The sequence below is a fragment of the Ranitomeya variabilis genome, chromosome 4 (assembly GCF_051348905.1).
Source record: "Ranitomeya variabilis isolate aRanVar5 chromosome 4, aRanVar5.hap1, whole genome shotgun sequence".
Taxonomy (NCBI): Eukaryota; Metazoa; Chordata; class Amphibia; order Anura; family Dendrobatidae; genus Ranitomeya; species Ranitomeya variabilis.
Genome location: NC_135235.1, coordinates 675,311,055 through 675,331,946, shown reverse-complemented (window position 1 = coordinate 675,331,946; position 20,892 = coordinate 675,311,055). Strand labels below are relative to the sequence as shown.

The following is a 20,892-nucleotide window of genomic DNA, read 5'->3' as shown; positions in this document are numbered from 1 at the left end:
ACTTATGAAGAAAGCAAGAACTGTTAAATTAGATGGAAGAGGGACACAGATACACCCTGTCAAAAATTACAAGCAGCATCATCCAAACACCCTTGAGGGCACCAAGTGGAATGCCTTACAAAAAATTAACAAAGTAGAGTTGATGTACTCCTACACTCATAAAGGCTTTGGAGAAAGTGCAAAGCAAGGAAAAAATTATAAGGAGGGTCATCCATAGACCCGCCAACAACTGGTGGGCCTGATTCAAATATTGAAGTTTAAAAACACTTTATGTGCTGATGTCATCTGGTGGTGTCGAAAAGTTGGGGCTTTGCCAGGCTTTGTTCATTTTTATCAGAGTGAACCTGTCAGTATTTTCTGCAAAAAGTCTCTAACTAAACATGATTCAAAGTAATGCATTTGTATGCAAATAGGACTCAAGAAAAAATGGAATAGAGTAGACTCAAAAAACTAAGTATAAAAAGCAGGAGAAGATGAGTCAAAGCTACAAAAAAAATCTCAATTTTATTTAAATACAAAAAGACACAATGAGGACCAAGCAATATCATAATGAAGTAAGATCACATACATAAAAGAAGGAGGTGATACGATGACACAGTTGCCCAAAGACAAAAAATGTTGGCTGGTAAGCACAAAAACAGGTATCAATGGAGGTAATGAATATAAAAAATATCCAACGAAATAACTGCCTCTATATTAAAAGGTCATTTGTTTCAATCAAAAACGTGTCAAATATATTTATTATTAAGAGCAGATAGCGGGGTTAATTAGCCTTGCAACAATGCTAGTATAGAGAAAAAAAATACTGATTAATATCAGCTGACCACTAGTGTGAGTTGTAACCGTACTGCAAAGACCTTGTCTTCATCACTCAAAAGTTTGGCTACCAAGGTATAGGTAAAAGGGAGTATGTAAATACACACTCCTGCTAGGAATGGATGCATGAGTTTCTTCTAAGTCTGAACTCTAATCTAAATTAATCTTCCTCGATTTGGTCACATGAGGTGCTAGAGAACCTGATGCAGAGCAAAAAGAAGACGCACCCTCCATGGAAATAAAGGCTTGGTCCTACTTTAGCGTGTTGTGATGCCGAGTCACAAAGTTTTAGTCAGGTAACGGTCCGAGGTCAAAATAACAGATAGCAGAGCAGAACAAAGAGATTAAACAGAAGGTCAGAACGCGGTTGAAGGTCAGGCAACTAAAGATCATCAAGCAAAACACTAGGCACAGAGAAAACCAACCACACTTAGCTGAAGCAACGTCTGCCAGAGATCTGGCACCAACAGCCCAGTTAAGTAGCTGGGCAATCACCTAGGACAGGGGTGGGGAATCTTTTTTCAGCGAAGGGCCATTTGGATATCTATAACATCCTTCGGGGGCTGTACAAACTCCGACCACAAAGTACATCCTGACTCTAGCACTGGTTTCAGGATGTAATCTTTCATTGCATGCCCTTCAGTGTTCAGTAGTGAACACTGCATGTGTGTGCTAACAGAGCAAGAAGAAATTAATGAGCTGGTTGCAATTAAAATACACCTCCCTGCCCAAGAATACGGTCCCTGAGAATCTACTCGGGGGCCTGATAAAAGGTCATCGAGGGCGTAAATGCCACTGGGGCCTGAAGTTTCCCACCCCTGTGTAAGGATTCCGGACTTTCCTGGTGTCTGTTCGCCCTGATCCAAGATGGAGTCTTGGATCTCGCCCTGTCATGGAACTTCCTGTCTGTCCTGATTATTTAAGTCCGGGTCTCGTGTTCACCTGTGCCTGAGTATTTTGTGCTGCTGGCTCCTGAGCATCTGCCTGTTTGCTGGTTAACTCCCTGCTTCTGCTGCTCACTGCTCGGTGGTCTGCCTCACTTAATTCAGCTACCTCTCTCCTCTGGAACTGCTGCGACGGGGCTGCGCACCAGTGGAAGGATCTCCTTTGTTTATAAAACTTTTCCCAGTGTTGAGCCTCTTTGCACGCCAGGTGAGCAAGATTCAAGCTGTGCTTTCTTCTCCAAGATCTACTCATCTACTACGCTTAGATAGCGCTCTCCCTCTTTCTCTCTTTTCCAGGACATCATTCACATTACGCACCATCTGTGAACTATTGGACTCCTACTAACAAGTACTCTGCGCATGTGTGAGCAAGTTTTGCTGGACTTCATCATTTAAATGCTGTGTGCATTTGCACTAATAACCTTATTGGACTTCCTCATTTAAGTGTCTTGTTTGCTTCCACATCATTTCCTTGCTGGACTGGTTCACATTAGTGGTCGTGCCCCGCTACTCCATTTGCTGTGATTCTTTATACAGAGCTGAGGACCTCATTACTATTGCAGGAATATCTGTACTATGTTTTGTTCACTATCCTGTTGGCTATTTTCTATATAGAGCTGAAGACCTCGTTTCAATTGCAGAAATATCGGTTAGTTGTGTTTACTTTACTGTTTTTTAATAAATACATCTTTTGCTGCAACTTTGCTCTCAGACTGGCTTTATCCCATGCTATCAGATTCCGTAATACCCATATAATTATTACACCCTGACCTAAGACAATGAAAGCCTGGAAATAGCAAGCAACTCAGTCTCAGATTTACAGCTCGGCTGTCCAATCAAAACACCGGACGTTCAGCACGCCCCTGAACTAGACTGGACACTGAGCTATCAAAGTAAAGACCGACAGATTCAGCATGCCCCTGTACCAGATTGGATGCCTGAGCCATCAGCAACTGAATCCCAAACACACTGAGGGATGGATTTGTGACAGGTATCTTCTTATCAGTCACTTATAGCGAAGTGACTATGACCCAGCGTGGTGGGCATCCCTCGGATGCGATACCTCCTCTTCTTAAAGAATCTTCCTGTGAATCCAATCTGGGCGAGGACTCCCTGAAGGCCATTGGCATCTTGCTCCATCAATTCATTGTTTTCCCACCAGGAGAGATTGAAAACCTTAAACATTCCACAGCTGAATGCTACCGAAAGTGACGTCAATAGCAGGGGCTCTTTGTCCCGCATCACTTCCGGCGCACGCTCACTGCACGCCAGAATGGAGGGGAAGGAGAGAGGCTGGGGAACTATGGAAGGACCCCGGCCCTCCTCTAATCAACAATTCCCTGAGGCGCAGAAGAATGGATTAGTCCCAATCCTTGGCACACAGGAGCAGATGGAGAGAAGGAAGGCAGCATGATCAATCTCACAGCTCTCAGTACCAGCATCTGCTGACCCCGCACAACACCAGGATGACCTCTTCATGCCCCTAAGGACAGGAAAAACACTTAGGATTGGAGGTGGGGAGGGGCTATTTAACCTTTTTGTGTTTCCTGTCTCTATTAAGGAGGGGAGGAAACCTCATATTGTGCTGTTTTGGAGGGGGGAAAACAAGATTTCAGTGGCTATGTCTGCAGAAAAATAACAAATATATATAATAAGGGATTAAAGTAAAAATCAACAGACTCTGCGGAGGAATGAGAGATGGGAAATATCCAAAACATAAATTGAAAAGAACCCTACAGAAAGTTAAAACCCAGCTCAAAAAGCTTTATTAAGTGATAACAATTACTAAAAAAATGAAGAGAAAAATAAACCAATTATGATGTTCGTATCTTCTTGTAATAAACGACACAAACACTTAAAATATATAGAGAAATTCAAAATGAAAATGTTCATTATTTTATTAACTTTAGGATGGGATGTGAATTTGAAAAGGCTTAAATAGGGACAATTTTGCCACCAAGTTCAATAATCAAAGATAAACCTTAGATGGCTCACACTTGGTAATTACATTCAGTTGGCCATACAACCAATCCACGTAATGCATGCACTAGATGTCAGATAAAGACCAAAAATATTATAATGTCTACTTTTTGCCAATGTCATTTTAGGGCATTAAAAAAGCCCCCAAAAGAGCAAAAATGTGAGACTGGCCAAAAGAAAGGCAGCACAACCACTTTAAAATATGGTTATTATGTATACCATAGTTATACCAAAGCTCTTGTCACATCTTCACCAGGATTTGCTACTGTGACATCTGCTATTGTCGCCAGGCACCGCTGTATTCATTCTGCGGCCAGCGCTGTTGTTAGAACAGACGTTGAAGCCAGAAGCTCTGGATGGCACAGGCTCTGTCCAGCCACTTAGATTTGGGTGGCTGGGTGTGTGTGCTGTCCAGTAATCATATGGAGTTATCAGCTCACTGCCCCAGCTAATTGGACAGCACCACATCCTACTTTAGCTTTCCGTTTATTGCCATAAGCTGGCATTATACAGTCTTGTGCTTCTCTGGTTCAGTCCTGTTTGTTATTTCCTAGTTGTTTCATTGCTTCTTTTTTGAACTTGGCTTATGCTTTCTAACTATTCTTACAGACCTTGATTTTGTGCTTGTGACGACACAGCATTCATTCTTAATTAGGCCAGATGTATTTTTCGGTAGGTCAAGAGAGAGTATTGTTCATATGAGTATGAATGTTGACTTACTGTAGATTGAATTGATATTCGTGAATTATTCAATGGCTTTTTACCTCTCATATCAGCTCATACAGTTTATTGTGCTGCTATACTTAGAGGACAGGGATGCAGTGGTCAATGAACAATCGATGTTGACTACCCAAAGTATAAGTCCACGTAGCTTGTTGATCTGCAAACAGTGAAGGACAAACTATGCAGAAAGTTAACCTCATCCCACCTCCCATCTGACCTGTGGAAGATGGCCTGAAGGACAGATGTGGGTATAAAAAGGGATCTTTATCCATCTGCAGAGAGACTCTACAGAACAGCAGACAGGACACCATGGCTCCAACCGGAGGGATACAGATTTGAAATACTAAAGGAAGTCAGCTTATGAGCTGGAGGAATACAGATCTGATGCAGTGACCATCATTCAACCCATGGAGACGTTCGGAGAAGCCAGGTTGGGACCATCCAGTTACCTGGCCCCATGGAGATGTTCAGAGAAGCCAGGTTGAGACAATCAGGTTACCTGGCCATGTACCTCAATGGACTGTCAGCTTCCTAAGCTTGTCATTACTTCCTCTCTGTTGGTGCCCACCAAAAACAGGGTGCCACTGGCGGGGGTAGTCGGCTCTGGAAGCCTCCAAGTCGTAGCTGCTATAATCCTGGAAAGCCAGCGAAAGGGTAAGACTCTGTGTTTGACACCATCTTGTACTTGCTGGGACTGTACTATATGTTACTGTCTTTTGATGATTCAATAAAGTATTGCTACATTGTTTTACCCTCACTCTGTGCTGTCTTAGTAGTATTCTGTCCACGGGAAAGGAGTACAGGTGTTCAGTGGGATGTGCCCTGGCCTATGCCGTCTTTCTAAAGACAGCCACGCCAATAGACCACAGCACCAACTACCCTCGTGTCTCCACAGTTCTTTAAGCGACTTCTCGGCTTTGACCCTTTTGGCAACCATTCCTGCCTCTGCTTCGCACCTCAGGATGGCAGCTCTGCCATAGGTAGTAAGCCGCTGGACCCCATTGTAAGTCCAGATCCCTATATAGGGGTTAAAGGGTGTTTGGGTTTCTCTGGAATCTGCCAGTCAAAGAGGCTCATGCCAAGTCTGTCCAAGGCAGCCTTTTTGAGTCTGTAGCCTTAGACAGACGATACAGTTCTTGATGTCTAAGAACTGGATAAAACATTTGTGGATAAAACATTTCTCATATTATCCACATGACTGTGTTGTAGCTGAAGCACTTTCTACATGCACTACATATAGAAAAGCTTTTTCCCGCTGTGACTCCTTTGTTGTAAATTAAGATGTTTTTGAGGACAAGAATTCCCACATTCAAAACATGAATATGGCTTCTCTCCTGTGTGAACTCTCTGATGTGTAGCATTATGTGATTTCTTGGTAAAATATTTTAAACATTCTGAGCATAAAATGTATTCTATCCTGTGTGACTTCTTTGATGTGCAACTAAATTTTCTTTTCGAAAATCTTTTTAAAAGATTTACCATATTCTGAACAAGAAAATAGTTTCTTTCCTGTGGCTAAGTGTACGAGGGGAGATATGTGTCACTGCGCATGTTGGTGTCAGTGGTATGAATCCAGGATATTTTTCCTCCAGCACACTAACTGTTGGGATGGTTAAAGTAAGCTGCATACATGGGCTGGTTTTATGTGAGCACTCAGAGTGGGCGGGGGCGTGCTCACCATATTTATTCCTGCAGCGGACACTGGCAGGTGTACTAGCAGGACCTGCGGTGATGTCACAATCATGTGATCATCACATGGTCCTGGCTAAATACCTGAATATGTGAGACAGTCTGTGCAGTGTCTTGGGAGAGGAGGTACTTCCACATAGCTCCAAGGAGGAGCAGAAGACACTGCCTGGTGCCTGCAGGTTGAGACCTGCAGAGGAAAGGACGCTGTTACCCTTGACTTGTTTTGTGTTTTTTTCCCTTAAGCCAGAAAGGCTCTGTTTTGTTTTGTGAACCCTGTCTTGGTGTATGCGGACTTCAATAAACCAGCAGGTGCTTCACCGCCAAAGTGTTCCGTGTTTACCTGAAGAAGCAGCTAAGCGTGTCAACCTCTCACGACTGTGTGAATTTTCTGATGTCGTAAAATAAGTGATTTCTGGTTAAAACATTTCCCACATTCTGAACATGAAAAAGGCTTCTCCCCTGTGTGAGTTCTTTGATGTTCAACAAGATTTGATTTCCACCTAAAACATTTCCCACATTCTGAGCATGAATAAGGACGCTCTCCTGTGTGACTTTTCTGATGTGTAATCACAGAAGATTTCTGGCCAAAACATTTCCCACATTCAGAACATGAAAATGGCTTCTCACCTGTGTGAACTCTCTGATGTATAGCAACATGTGATTTCTGGGTAAAATATTTCCCACATTCTGAGCATGAAAATGGTTTCTCACCTGTGTGACTTCTTTGATGTGCCACTAAAACTGCCTTTTGTTTAAAAGACTTACCACATTCTGAACATTGAAATGGTTTCTCACTTGTGTGAAGTCTGTGATGTCTAAAAAGAACTGATTTATGGCTAAAACATTTCCCACATACTGAACATGAAAAAGGCTTCTCCCCTGTGTGAGTTCTTTGATGCTCAACAAAAACTGACTTCCATTTAAAACATTTCCCACATTCTGTACATGAATATGGCTTCTCCGCTGTGTGAATTTGTCTATGTGTCACAAGATCGGATTTATGGTTGAAGCATTTTCCACATTCTGAACATGAGTAGGACTTAATTCCTGTATGAACTCTTTGATTTTGTTTCACAATTTGCGATGAAGATAGGACCAACTGAAAAGGATCAGGTGATAGATTTTGGTTGTGAAGTCTTGAGTTTTCATACGGGATAATTGCGTGCTTGTCACATGTATCATGTGTGATTACTTCATCACTTTCTTTAAAATCTGAATACATTTGATGTCCTTCTTGGCTCCGAGAATATTTATCTGCTAAGAATAAAATCAGATTTACTATTTTTTTTTTTAAATTAAATCACTTTGAAATTATATATTTTTTTTTTAAACAATTTCTATATAAAATTTTTACAAGAATTGGATGTCATGGAGTCAAGTGCCTATTTATTGGCCGATTAAGGTAGATGTGACATAGTACAATTTAATAGACACAGAAGTTTTTGACCTTTGTATTTAGTTCAGCAACCTAAAAAGTTTCAATTCTCCCACCTGAGCTGTGATCTTTGTAGCTCCTCCAGAGTGACTATGGGCCATTTGGCTGCTTCTCTAAAACGAATGAGTGCAATCCGACAAAATAAAAAAAAAAATAATAAAAAAAAAAAATCGGATTGCACTCTGATTAATGTTTTTCAATGATTCAGTGCTCATCTGTAATTTTTTCCTCAGCTCAGATTGGACTGAGAAAGTAATGGCAGCATGCTGCAAGAGGTGTATATCGGACGAGACTCGCCAATGAAAGTCAAGGGGTGTGAGAAAATTTTTTCTCAAGCACCCATCTCACAGGAAACCGGACATTTCATCATCCGAGTACAATAAATTCACAACCCTTATTCTCAGAATAGAAGAGATATGTAGAATAAAGAAAAGAAAAATCCTCCAAATTTTTAATAACCAGCTGAGGGAAAGCTGACAGCTGGGGGCTGATGTTTATAGCCATGGAAGGGGATTAACAACATGGAGCTTTCCAGGCTATTAATATCAGCTCACAAGTGTCTACTTAGCCTTTACTGGTTAATAAAATGGGGGACCCCAAAAAATGACATGGTGCCCACTGCTATAATTAATAACCAGCAAAAACTGGGCAGACAGCTGTGGGCTGACTTTAATAGGCTTGGAAGGGGCCATGGATATTGGCCTTCTCCCAGACTAAGAACATCAGCCCTCAGCCGCCCCAGAAATGGCGCATCCATAAGATGCGCCAAGTCTGGCGCTTAGCCTTGCTCTTCTCACTTGACCTGGTGTGGTAGTTAGTGGGGTAATAGGATTGGGGTTGCTGTCAGCTGTTTATGGCCGCTGACATCAAGCCATGGATTAGTACTGGAGAGGCGTCAATACCCCCATTACTAACCCCATAGACATATTGTAAAAAATACAGACACAATAAAGACCTTTAATTGAAAGAAAGGCACTCTAATATTTTAAATAAATACTACCCATCCCTTTTTTCCCCATTTACTACTGTAAAACCAAAAATAATAAATCACCATATTCCTCACCTGTCTGCCGAGAATCCCTATGTGATGCTGTCGCATAAAGAACTACAGCTGTGTTACATCTAGGTGGTTTGTTGAGCAGTGGCATGATATGACCGCTCAGCAAGAGAGCCAGGACACACAAACAGGAACGTGATTACGCTCCTATAAAGGAACCAGCAATATAAATTCACATAAATATACCAAACTCAGAAATAATCATAAACAATAAGGAGAACTCAAGAGTTTTTTTACGTATAAAAATAAATATATATTTTATTACATATAATGTTAACAAATATTCATTATTATAATAGTACTAAAGACAATATGTCAGTATGAAAACAAATTGATCCAACTTAGGTGATAGCGCAAGCGCAATCACTAACAGAGAACTGACAAAGTGCAAGAAAGGTTCCAAATGATAACTAGCTACCAAATAGGTGTGTACTAAAGGTACCTTCACACAAAGCGACGCTGCAGCGATAGCGACAACGATGCCGATCGCTGCAGCGTCGCTGTTTGATCGCTGGGGAGCTGTCACACAGACCGCTCTCCAGCGACCAACGATGCCGAGGTCCCCGGGTAACCAGGGTAAACATCGGGTTGCTAAGCGCAGGGCCGCGCTTTGTAACCCGATGTTTACCCTGGTTACCAGCGTAAAAGTAAAAAAAACAAACAGTACATGCTCACCTGCGTGTCCCCCAGCGTCTGCTTCCTGACACTGACTGAGCTCCGGCCCTAACAGCAGAGCGGTGACGTCACCGCTGTGCTTTCACTTTCACTTTAGGGCCGGCGCTCAGTCAGTGTCAGGAAGCAGACGCTGGGGGACGCGCAGGTGAGTATGTACTGTTTATTTTTTTTACTTTTACGCTGGTAACCAGGGTAAACATCGGGTTACTAAGCGCGGCCCTGCGCTTGGTAACCCGATGTTTACCCTGGTTACCAGTGTAAAATATCGCTGGTATCGTTGCTTTTGCTTTCAAACACAACGATACACGGCGATCGGACGACCAAATAAAGTTCTGGACTTTATTCAGCGACCAGCGACATCACAGCAGGATCCTGATCGCTGCTGCGTGTCAAACTAAACGATATCGCTAGCGAGGATGCTGCAACGTCACGGATCGCTAGCGATATCGTTACAAAGTCGTTTCGTGTGAAGGTACCTTAACTAACACAGAACAATACAATCTTGTGTTAGCTTAGGCATGACACATATTTAAATACAATGGTCCAAGTCGCGCTGGCTTAGTAACAGCGCTAATCTTATAATAGCTAAGCGTCACACCTAACATTTGCTAAGGAACCGCACATAGAAAGTAAAGCAATAGAAAGGTTAATTACCCATATTGTGAAGATGTCAGCTCTGCGAGTGATCGCTCTCCCCGACGCGCGTTTCGCGAGACAAAGTCTCGCTTCCTCAAGGGGGCGTGGTCTTAAGGGGGTGAGCGTCAGCATTAAATATCACCTTAATCCGGTCACATGGAAAGAGACCGGCAAATAGCATGACGCGTCAGAACGTAAGTGTAAGTGCCGTTCCCGGACTCACAGCTGCCAATCAGCAATCCCCATGCACCCGCCGGGAGCAGCGGCCAGCGCCAAGACGCATACCACCCGACAGGCAACAGGAGAAAGCCAGGAGACAGTACGGAGGCGGACAACGGGAAAAATCACACAAAGAATGAAGCGATCAAGTCATATTGACATTATTTCTTTAAATATATACATGATATGTAGAAAAGATACTTTGAAAAAAGATAAAAACATGATCGGAGAGTAAAGGCAGCAACAAATTACTTTAAAGTGCATAAGTGAATAGATGAAGACGCATGTATAAGGTGAGATTATTACATATCAATATAATAGATAAAATACAACAATGTGCAATAAAGTGCGATATTAGTCATGAGTAGAAACAAAAAATACTTTACATAATGTGCTGTAGAAATATTACAAAAAGAATAAAATATAATGATTTAAGAATTTGCCAAACAGCACATATACACAAAATATAAAACTGCAAAAATTCATATATGCAATAAAGTGCAAAGTGAACATTATAAACATAAATATACATTTGTGCAAAAAACAACATAATTATGAATTAATAATTTGATGGACGTCATCTTCTTCATAAAGAACAATTGATAGACGTAATAGGTTGTCTGCCGTAAATAATCAACGATCACAATAAATCTAAGCAAAATAAGATAAAAAAGAAACAATGAATAAAAACACATAAAAACAAGAACGCCACAAATAAGACCAACGAATACGGAAGGTGGTATATCTGGAGAGGGTGTCTCAAAAGGGCAAATTAAACTTTAAAGTTATAGGAATGATGAATACCCATTAGTTTCATTTAGTCCATCCGCTACCATTGTGCCTAAGGTGAAGATCCACCTGCATTCTTTTTGCGCTAGCAGGCTTTTAATATCCCCACCTCTAATGCCACATTGTACATGTTCTATACCTCGAACTGCAAGATGGTTAGGATTGCAGTTATGAAATTGACGGAAATGTCGGGGTAGTGTTTTTAAAAGGGTTATGTCCGTTTCTGTTTTAGCGGCTGCAATATCTCGGACATGCTCCCGAACACGAGTGCCCAGACGTCTAGAGGTTAGACCCACATAAATTTTGGGACATGTACAAGTGGCATAATAAATAACTTGTGTAGTATTACAAGTTATGCGTTGTTTGATTTTGAACTGTCTTCCATCTACCGAATGGAAATTTGAAGATCTAGTAATATTTTTGCATGTTATGCATTTACCGCATGAAAAGCAGCCCTTAACAGGTCCGCTTGAGCTGAAATATGCGCCCTCATGTGCAACAGTTGGAACATAGTGGCTGCTCATTAATAAATCCCCCAAGTTCTTACTACGTCGAGAGGTCATGAGAGGTGAACTAGTGAGGCTCTCAGCCAATACTGCATCAGTTTTTAAGACATGCCAGTATTTTTGAATGCAGGTTCTCATTTCTTGCCAATGTCCATTATATGTTGAAATATAACGGATTTTATTATCCCTTTCACTGCATTTGGCCCTAGGGCATAACAACTCCTCTCTTGAGCAAGATTTTGCCCTATTGTACCCTGCCTTAATACATTTCTTAGAATATCCTCTCTCCAAAAATCTTTCACGGAGATCCCTGGCCTGAGTTTGAAAATTAGATTCAGAAGAGCAGATCCGCCTCATTCTGAGGAATTGACCAACTGGGATGGCCTTAATAGTACTGAAAGGATGGCTGGAATTAGCATGCAGCAATGAATTTGTAGAAGTAGGTTTTCTATGTACATCTGTTTGACCTCTCGACGTAGTAAGAACTTGGGGGATTTATTAATGAGCAGCCACTATGTTCCAACTGTTGCACATGAGGGCGCATATTTCAGCTCAAGCGGACCTGTTAAGGGCTGCTTTTCATGCGGTAATTGCATAACATGCAAAAATATTACTAGATCTTCAAATTTCCATTCGGTAGATGGAAGACAGTTCAACATCAAACAACGCATAACTTGTAATACTACACAAGTTATTTATTATGCCACTTGTACATGTCCCAAAATTTATGTGGGTCTAACCTCTAGACGTCTGGGCACTCGTGTTCGGGAGCATGTCCGAGATATTGCAGCCGCTAAAACAGAAACGGACATTACCCTTTTAAAAACACTACCCCGACATTTCCGTCAATTTCATAACTGCAATCCTAACCATCTTGCAGTTCGAGGTATAGAACATGTACAATGTGGCATTAGAGGTGGGGATATTAAAAGCCTGCTAGCGCAAAAAGAATGCAGGTGGATCTTCACCTTAGGCACAATGGTGGCGGATGGACTAAATGAAACTAATGGGTATTCATCATTCCTATAACTTTAAAGTTTAATTTGCCCTTTTGAGACACCCTCTCCAGATATACCACCTTCCGTATTCGTTGGTCTTATTTGTGGCGTTCTTGTTTTTATGTGTTTTTATTCATTGTTTCTTTTTTATCTTATTTTGCTTAGATTTATTGTGATCGTTGATTATTTACGGCAGACAACCTATTACGTCTATCAATTGTTCTTTATGAAGAAGATGACGTCCATCAAATTATTAATTCATAATTATGTCGTTTTTTGCACAAATGTATATTTATGTTTATAATGTTCACTTTGCACTTTATTGCATATATGAATTTTTGTAGTTTTATACTTTGTGTATATGTGCTGTTTGGCAAATTCTTAAATCATTATATTTTATTCTTTTTGTAATATTTCTACAGCACATTATGTAAAGTATTTTTTGTTTCTACTCATGATTAATATCGCACTTTATTGCACATTGTTGTATTTTATCTATTATATTGATATGTAATAATCTCACCTTATACATGCGTCTTCATCTATTCACTTATGCACTTTAAAGTAATTTGTTGCTGCCTTTACTCTCCGATCATGTTTTTATCTTTTTTCAAAGTATCTTTTCTACATATCATGTATATATTTAAAGAAATAATGTCAATATGACTTGATCGCTTCATTCTTTGTGTGATTTTTCCCGTTGTCCGCCTCCGTACTGTCTCCTGGCTTTCTCCTGTTGCCTGTCGGGTGGTATGCGTCTTGGCGCTGGCCGCTGCTCCCGGCGGGTGCATGGGGATTGCTGATTGGCAGCTGTGAGTCCGGGAACAGCACTTACACTTACGTTCTGACGCGTCATGCTATTTGCCGGTCTCTTTCCATGTGACCGGATTAAGGTGATATTTAATGCTGACGCTCACCCCCTTAAGACCACGCCCCCTTGAGGAAGCGAGACTTTGTCTCGCGAAACGCGCGTCGGGGAGAGCGATCACTCGCAGAGCTGACATCTTCACAATATGGGTAATTAACCTTTCTATTGCTTTACTTTCTATGTGCGGTTCCTTAGCAAATGTTAGGTGTTATGATCCCAATGGCAGGGGATCTCAGAGATTACAGCAAAGTCTGCAAACATAAATACCAGCTCATAGGGAAGTGTGTTATGACCCCAATGGCAGAGGGTCTCAGAAATAAATACCAAGTCTGCAAACACAAAAAACCAGCTCATAGGGCAGTGGTAACTGGGCTGACCGTATATCTAATCCTAGCACCACAAATAGCAGCAGCCGGGGAACGTGCCTACGTTGGTTCTAGACGTCTCGCGCCAGCCGGAGAACTAACTAACCCTAGAAGGGAAAAGATAGACCTTTCTTGCATCCAGAGAAAAGACCCCAAAAGTTGGATACAAGCCCCCAACAAATAATAACGGTGAGGTAAGAAGAAAAGACAAACGTAAGAATGAACTAGGTATTTAGCAAAGAGAGGCCCACTGACTAATAGCAGAATATAGTAAGATGACTTATACGGTCAGCAAAAACCCTATCAAAAATATCCACGCTGGATATTCAAGAACCCCCGAACCATCTAACGGCCCGGGGGGAGAATACCAGCCCCCTAGAGCTTCCAGCAAAATCAGGAATCACATTTAGTACAAGCTGGACAAAAAATAAGAGCAATACAAATAACCAAAAAACAAGGAAGCAGGACTTAGCTTAATTTTGCAAGAACCAGGACCAGCAGACAGGAGCAAACAGAAAGGACTGATTACAACGATGCCAGGCACCAGACTGAGAATTCAGGAAGTCTATACAGCAACACCCCTGGACTAACGACCCAGGTGGGTGCCAAACTAGGGAAAGACAATCCCAGAGTCATACCACTAGTGACCACAAGAGGGAGCCAAAAAATTCTAATTCACAACAGAAGTGGTAACTAGGCTGACCATATACCTGATCCTAGCACAAACACTAACAGTAGCCGGGGAACGTGCCTACGTTGATCCTAGACGTCTCGCGCCAGCCGGAGAACTAACTAACCCTATCAGGGAAAATAAGACCTCTCTTGCCTCCAGAGAAAAGACCCCAAAGTAATACAAGCCCCCAACAAATAATAACGGTGAGGTAAGAAGAAAAGACAAACGTAAGAATGAACTAGATTTTAGCAAAGAGAGGCCCACTGACTAATAGCAGAATATAGTAAGATGACTTATATGGTCAGCAAAAAACCCTGCAAACTATCCACGCTGAATATCCAAGAACCCCCAAACCGACTAACGGTGTGGGGGGAGAATATCAGCCCCCTAGAGCTTCCAGCGATATCAGGAATCACATTTTGTACAAGCTGGACAAAAATATAAACAATGCAAATGATCAAAAAATAAGAAAGCAGGACTTAGCTTATCTTGCAAAGAACCAGGACCTGAAGACAGGAGCAAACAGAAATAAACTGATTACAACGATGCCAGGCACTGGACTGAGAATCCAGGAAGTTTAAATAGCAACACCCCAGGCCTAACGAAGCAGGTGAGTACCAACCTGGGAAAGGACAATCCAAGTGCCAAACCACTAGTGACCACAAGAGGGAGCCAAGAAGTATAGTTCACAACAGTACCCCCCCTTTAAGGAGGGGTCACCGAACCCTCACCAAGACCACCAGGGCGATCAGGATGAGCAGCATGGAAGGCACGAACCAACTCGGCCGCATGAACATCCGAGGCGACCACCCAGGAATTATCCTCCTGACCATAGCCCTTCCACTTAACCAAATACTGAAGCCTCCGTCTAGAGAGACGAGAATCCAAGATCTTCTCCACCACGTACTCCAACTCGCCCTCAACCAACACCGGAGCAGGAGGCTCAACAGCAGGAACCACAGGCACAACGTACCGCCGCAACAAAGACCTATGGAACACGTTGTGAATGGCAAACGACACAGGAAGATCCAAACGAAAAGAAACCGGGTTACGAACTTCCAAAATTTTATAAGGACCAATAAAGCGAGGCTTAAACTTAGGAGAGGAAACCTTCAGAGGGACATACCGAGAAGACAACCAAACCAATTCCCCAACACGAAGTCGGGGGCCCACACCTCGGCGGCGGTTGGCAAAACGCTGAGCCTTCTCCTGTGACAACTTCAAGTTGTCCACCACATGATTCCAAATCCGCTGCAACCTATCCACCACAGAATCCACCCCAGGACAGTCAGAAGACTCAACATGACCCGAGGAGAAACGAGGATGAAAACCAGAGTTGCAGAAGAATGGCGAAACCAAGGTAGCGGAACTAGCCCGATTATTAAGGGCAAACTCAGCCAATGGCAAGAAGGTCACCCAATCATCCTGGTGCGCAGAAACAAAACATCTCAAATAAGCCTCCAGTGTCTGATTAGTGCGCTCCGTTTGACCATTAGTCTGAGGATGGAAGGCAGATGAAAATGACGAATCAATGCCCATTTTAGCACAAAAAGATCGCCAGAATCTGGACACAAACTGGGATCCTCTGTCGGACACGATATTCTCCGGAATGCCGTGTAAACGAACCACATTCTGAAAAAACAAAGGAACCAGATCGGAAGAGGAAGGCAACTTAGGCAAGGGTACCAAATGGACCATCTTGGAAAAACGATCACACACCACCCAGATGACAGACATTCCTTGAGACACCGGAAGATCAGAAATGAAATCCATGGAAATGTGTGTCCAAGGCCTCTTCGGGACGGGCAAGGGCAAAAGCAACCCGCTAGCACGAGAACAACAAGGCTTAGCCCGAGCACAAGTCCCACAGGACTGCACAAATGACCGCACATCCCGTGACAAGGAAGGCCACCAAAAGGACCTAGCCACCAAATCTCGGGTACCAAAAATTCCCGGATGCCCTGCCAACACCGATGAATGAACCTCGGAAATGACTCTGCTGGTCCATTTATCAGGAACAAACAGTCTGTCGGGTGGACACGAGTCAGGTCTACCAGCCTGAAATCTCTGCAACACACGTCGCAAATCAGGAGATATGGCCGACACGATTACTCCCTCTTTAAGAATACCAGCTGGCTCCGAGACTCCCGGAGAGTCAGGCACAAAGCTCCTAGAGAGAGCATCAGCCTTAACATTCTTCGAACCAGGCAGGTATGAGACCACAAAGTCAAAACGAGAGAAAAACAATGACCAACGAGCCTGTCTAGGATTCAGGCGCTTAGCAGACTCGAGATACATCAGATTTTTGTGATCAGTCAAGACCACCACACGATGCTTAGCACCCTCGAGCCAATGACGCCACTCCTCAAATGCCCACTTCATGGCCAACAACTCCCGATTACCAACATCATAGTTCCGCTCAGCAGGCGAAAACTTCCTAGAGAAAAAGGCACATGGTCTCATCACAGAACAACCAGAGCCTCTCTCCGACAAAACAGCACCAGCACCGATCTCAGAAGCATCCACTTCAACCTGAAAAGGAAGTGAGACATCAGGCTGGCACAAAATAGGCGCCGAAGTAAACCGGCGCTTCAGCTCCTGGAAGGCCTCCACGGCTGCAGGAGCCCAATTAGCCACATCAGAACCTTTCTTGGTCATATCCGTCAAAGGTTTAACAACGCTAGAAAAATTAGCGATAAAGCGACGGTAGAAATTAGCAAACCCCAAGAACTTCTGAAGAGTCTTAACAGACGTGGGCTGAGTCCAATCATGAATAGCTCGGACCTTGACTGGGTCCATCTCCACAGCAGAAGGGGAGAAAATAAAACCCAAAAAGGAAACCTTCTGCACTCCAAAGAGACACTTTGAGCCCTTCACAAACAAAGCATTATCACGCAAAACCTGAAACACCATCCTGACCTGCTTTACATGAGAATCCCAATCATCCGAGAAAACTAGAATATCATCCAGATACACAATCAAAAATTTATCCAGATACTTCCGGAAGATATCATGCATAAAGGACTGAAACACTGAAGGGGCATTAGAGAGCCCAAAGGGCATCACCAAGTACTCAAAATGACCCTCGGGCGTATTGAATGCAGTTTTCCATTCATCTCCCTGCCTAATGCGCACAAGGTTGTACGCACCACGAAGATCTATCTTGGTGAACCACTTGGCACCCTTAATCCGAGCAAACAAGTCTGACAATAGTGGCAAAGGATACTGAAACTTAACAGTGATTTTATTCAGAAGCCGATAGTCAATACAAGGTCTCAAAGATCCGTCCTTCTTGGCCACAAAAAAGAATCCCGCACCAAGAGGGGAAGAGGATGGACGAATATGCCCCTTCTCCAAAGACTCCTTGACATAAGAACGCATCGCGGCATGCTCGGGTACAGACAAATTAAATAATCGTCCCTTAGGAAATTTACTGCCAGGAATCAAATCTATAGCGCAGTCACAGTCCCTACGAGGAGGAAGAGCACTGGACCTGGACTCACTGAATACATCCTGATAGTCACACAAATACTCAGGAACTTCTGAAGGAGTAGAAGTAGCAATAGACACCGGCGGAGAATCGCAATGAATTCCCTGAAAACCCCAACTTGACACAGACATAGCCTTCCAATCCAAAACAGGATTATGGGTCTGTAACCATGGCAGACCTAAAACGACCAAATCATTCATTTTATGCAGAACAAGAAAACTAATCACCTCCCGATGTTCAGGAGTCATGCACATGGTCACTTGTGTCCAATACTGCGGTTTATTTTCCGCCAGTGGCGTAGCATCAATTCCTCTGAGAGGAATCGGAACTTTTAAAGGCTCCAGGACAAAACCGCAGCGCTTGGCAAACGACAAGTCCATAAGACTCAGGGCAGCACCTGAATCCACAAATGCCATAACAGGGTAGGAAGACATTGAACAAATTAAAGTCACAGACAAAATAAATTTAGGCTGCAAATTACCAATGGTGACAGGACTGACAACCTTGGTTAGGCGTTTAGAGCATGCTGATATAACATGTGTAGAATCACCACAGTAAAAACACAGCCCATTCTGACGTCTATGATTTTGTCGTTCGGTTCTAGTCAGGATTCTATCACATTGCATTGAGACAGGTGTCTGTTCAGACAACACCGCCAGAGGTTTAGCGGATTTGCGCTCCCGCAAACGCCGATCAATCTGAATAGCCAGCGCCATAGAATCATTCAGACTTGTAGGAATTGTAAAACCCACCATCACATTCTTAATGGCTTCAGAAAGGCCATTTCTGAAATTTGCGGCCAGAGCACATTCATTCCATCGAGTAAGCACGGACCATTTCCGAAATTTTTGGCAGTACACCTCAGCTTCATCCTGGCCCTGAGAGATGGCCAGTAGAGCCTTTTCTGCCTGAATTTCAAGATTAGGCTCCTCATAAAGCAATCCGAGCGCCAGAAAAAACGCATCAACATCCGCCAATGCCGGATCTCCTGGCGCTAACGAGAAGGCCCAATCCTGAGGGTCGCCACGCAAGAAGCAGATAACAATTTTAACTTGCTGAGCTGAATCTCCAGACGAACGAGGTTTCAAAGATAGAAACAATTTACAATTATTCCTAAAATTCCTAAATTTAAATCGATCTCCAGAGAACAGCTCAGGAATAGGTATCTTAGGCTCTGACATAGGACTGCTAACAACAAAATCCTGAATGCCCTGCACTCGTGCAGCAAGCTGATCCACACTAGTAATCAAGGTCTGAACATTCATGTCTGCAGCAAAGCTTCAAGCCACTCAGAGATAAAGGGGAGGAAGATAAAAAACAAAAAACTCAGAACTTCTTTTCTTTTAATCCCACTTCAGCAATGCATTAACTATTTATTGGCCTGGCATACTGTTATGATCCCAATGGCAGGGGATCTCAGAGATTACAGCAAAGTCTGCAAACATAAATAGCAGCTCATAGGGAAGTGGTAACTAGGCTGACCATATACCTGATCCTAGCACAAACACTAACAGTAGCCGGGGAACGTGCCTACGTTGATCCTAGACGTCTCGCGCCAGCCGGAGAACTAACTAACCCTATCAGGGAAAATAAGACCTCTCTTGCCTCCAGAGAAAAGACCCCAAAGTAATACAAGCCCCCAACAAATAATAACGGTGAGGTAAGAAGAAAAGACAAACGTAAGAATGAACTAGATTTTAGCAAAGAGAGGCCCACTGACTAATAGCAGAATATAGTAAGATGACTTATATGGTCAGCAAAAAACCCTGCAAACTATCCACGCTGAATATCCAAGAACCCCCAAACCGACTAACGGTGTGGGGGGAGAATATCAGCCCCCTAGAGCTTCCAGCGATATCAGGAATCACATTTTGTACAAGCTGGACAAAAATATAAACAATGCAAATGATCAAAAAATAAGAAAGCAGGACTTAGCTTATCTTGCAAAGAACCAGGACCTGAAGACAGGAGCAAACAGAAATAAACTGATTACAACGATGCCAGGCACTGGACTGAGAATCCAGGAAGTTTAAATAGCAACACCCCAGGCCTAACGAAGCAGGTGAGTACCAACCTGGGAAAGGACAATCCAAGTGCCAAACCACTAGTGACCACAAGAGGGAGCCAAGAAGTATAGTTCACAACAGTTAGGTGTGACGCTTAGCTATTATAAGATTAGCGCTGTTACTAAGCCAGCGCGACTTGGACCATTGTATTTAAATATGTGTCATGCCTAAGCTAACACAAGATTGTATTGTTCTGTGTTAGTTAGTACACACCTATTTGGTAGCTAGTAATCATTTGGAACCTTTCTTGCACTTTGTCAGTTCTCTGTTAGTGATTGCGCTTGCGCTATCACCTAAGTTGGATCAATTTGTTTTCATACTGACATATTGTCTTTAGTACTATTATAATAATGAATATTTGTTAACATTACATGTAATAAAATATATATTTATTTTTATACGTAAAAAAACTCTTGAGTTCTCCTTATTGTTTGTGATTACGCTCCTGCAGTGTATAGCACTGACGTAAGAAAGGTCACTGGAGTTCAAAGCTGATGAAACCTCTCACACAGTGAGTGGTGAAGCTGCGTGAGAAAGTGCTCTCACACAGCGAGTGGTGACGTCAGTGAGGTGACCGGGGTTCATCAGCTATGAACTCTGGTGACCTTCCTCACGTCAGCGCTATACACTACAAAACCGCTCTCATGCTCCTACCTCAGTGTGTCCGGGCTGGCTTGCTGATTGGTCGCATCATGCCACCGCTCAACAAGCCATCCAGATGTAGCAGTGCTGGATGTCTTCCTGGGACAAATGGATTGTCGTCAGACAGGTGAGGAATATGGTGGTTTATTATTTTTTATTTTACATTAATAAATGGGTAAAAGAGGGTGAGGAGTGTTTATTTCAAATAAAGGAATCGTCTTTATTACATTTATGATATGGTGTCAGGTCCCATGATTTGGAATCATACAGACATTGCATTTTATTATATTGTTGATGTCATTGCTCTGTATAGATCTGTCC

At 42.8% G+C, this 20,892-nt stretch overlaps 1 protein-coding gene across 1 annotated transcript in view; it reads right to left on the bottom strand.

Moving 5' to 3' along the window:
• Positions 1-1,903: 1,903 nt before the first annotated feature.
• Positions 1,904-20,892, bottom strand: part of LOC143766310 (uncharacterized) — a 71,626-nt gene continuing 52,637 nt past the window's right edge. The window contains exon 7 of the mRNA XM_077253892.1: positions 1,904-7,406. Coding sequence (XP_077110007.1) covers positions 6,514-7,406 — 893 coding nt within the window. The 3' untranslated portion in view covers positions 1,904-6,513. The remainder of the gene's footprint in view (positions 7,407-20,892) is intronic.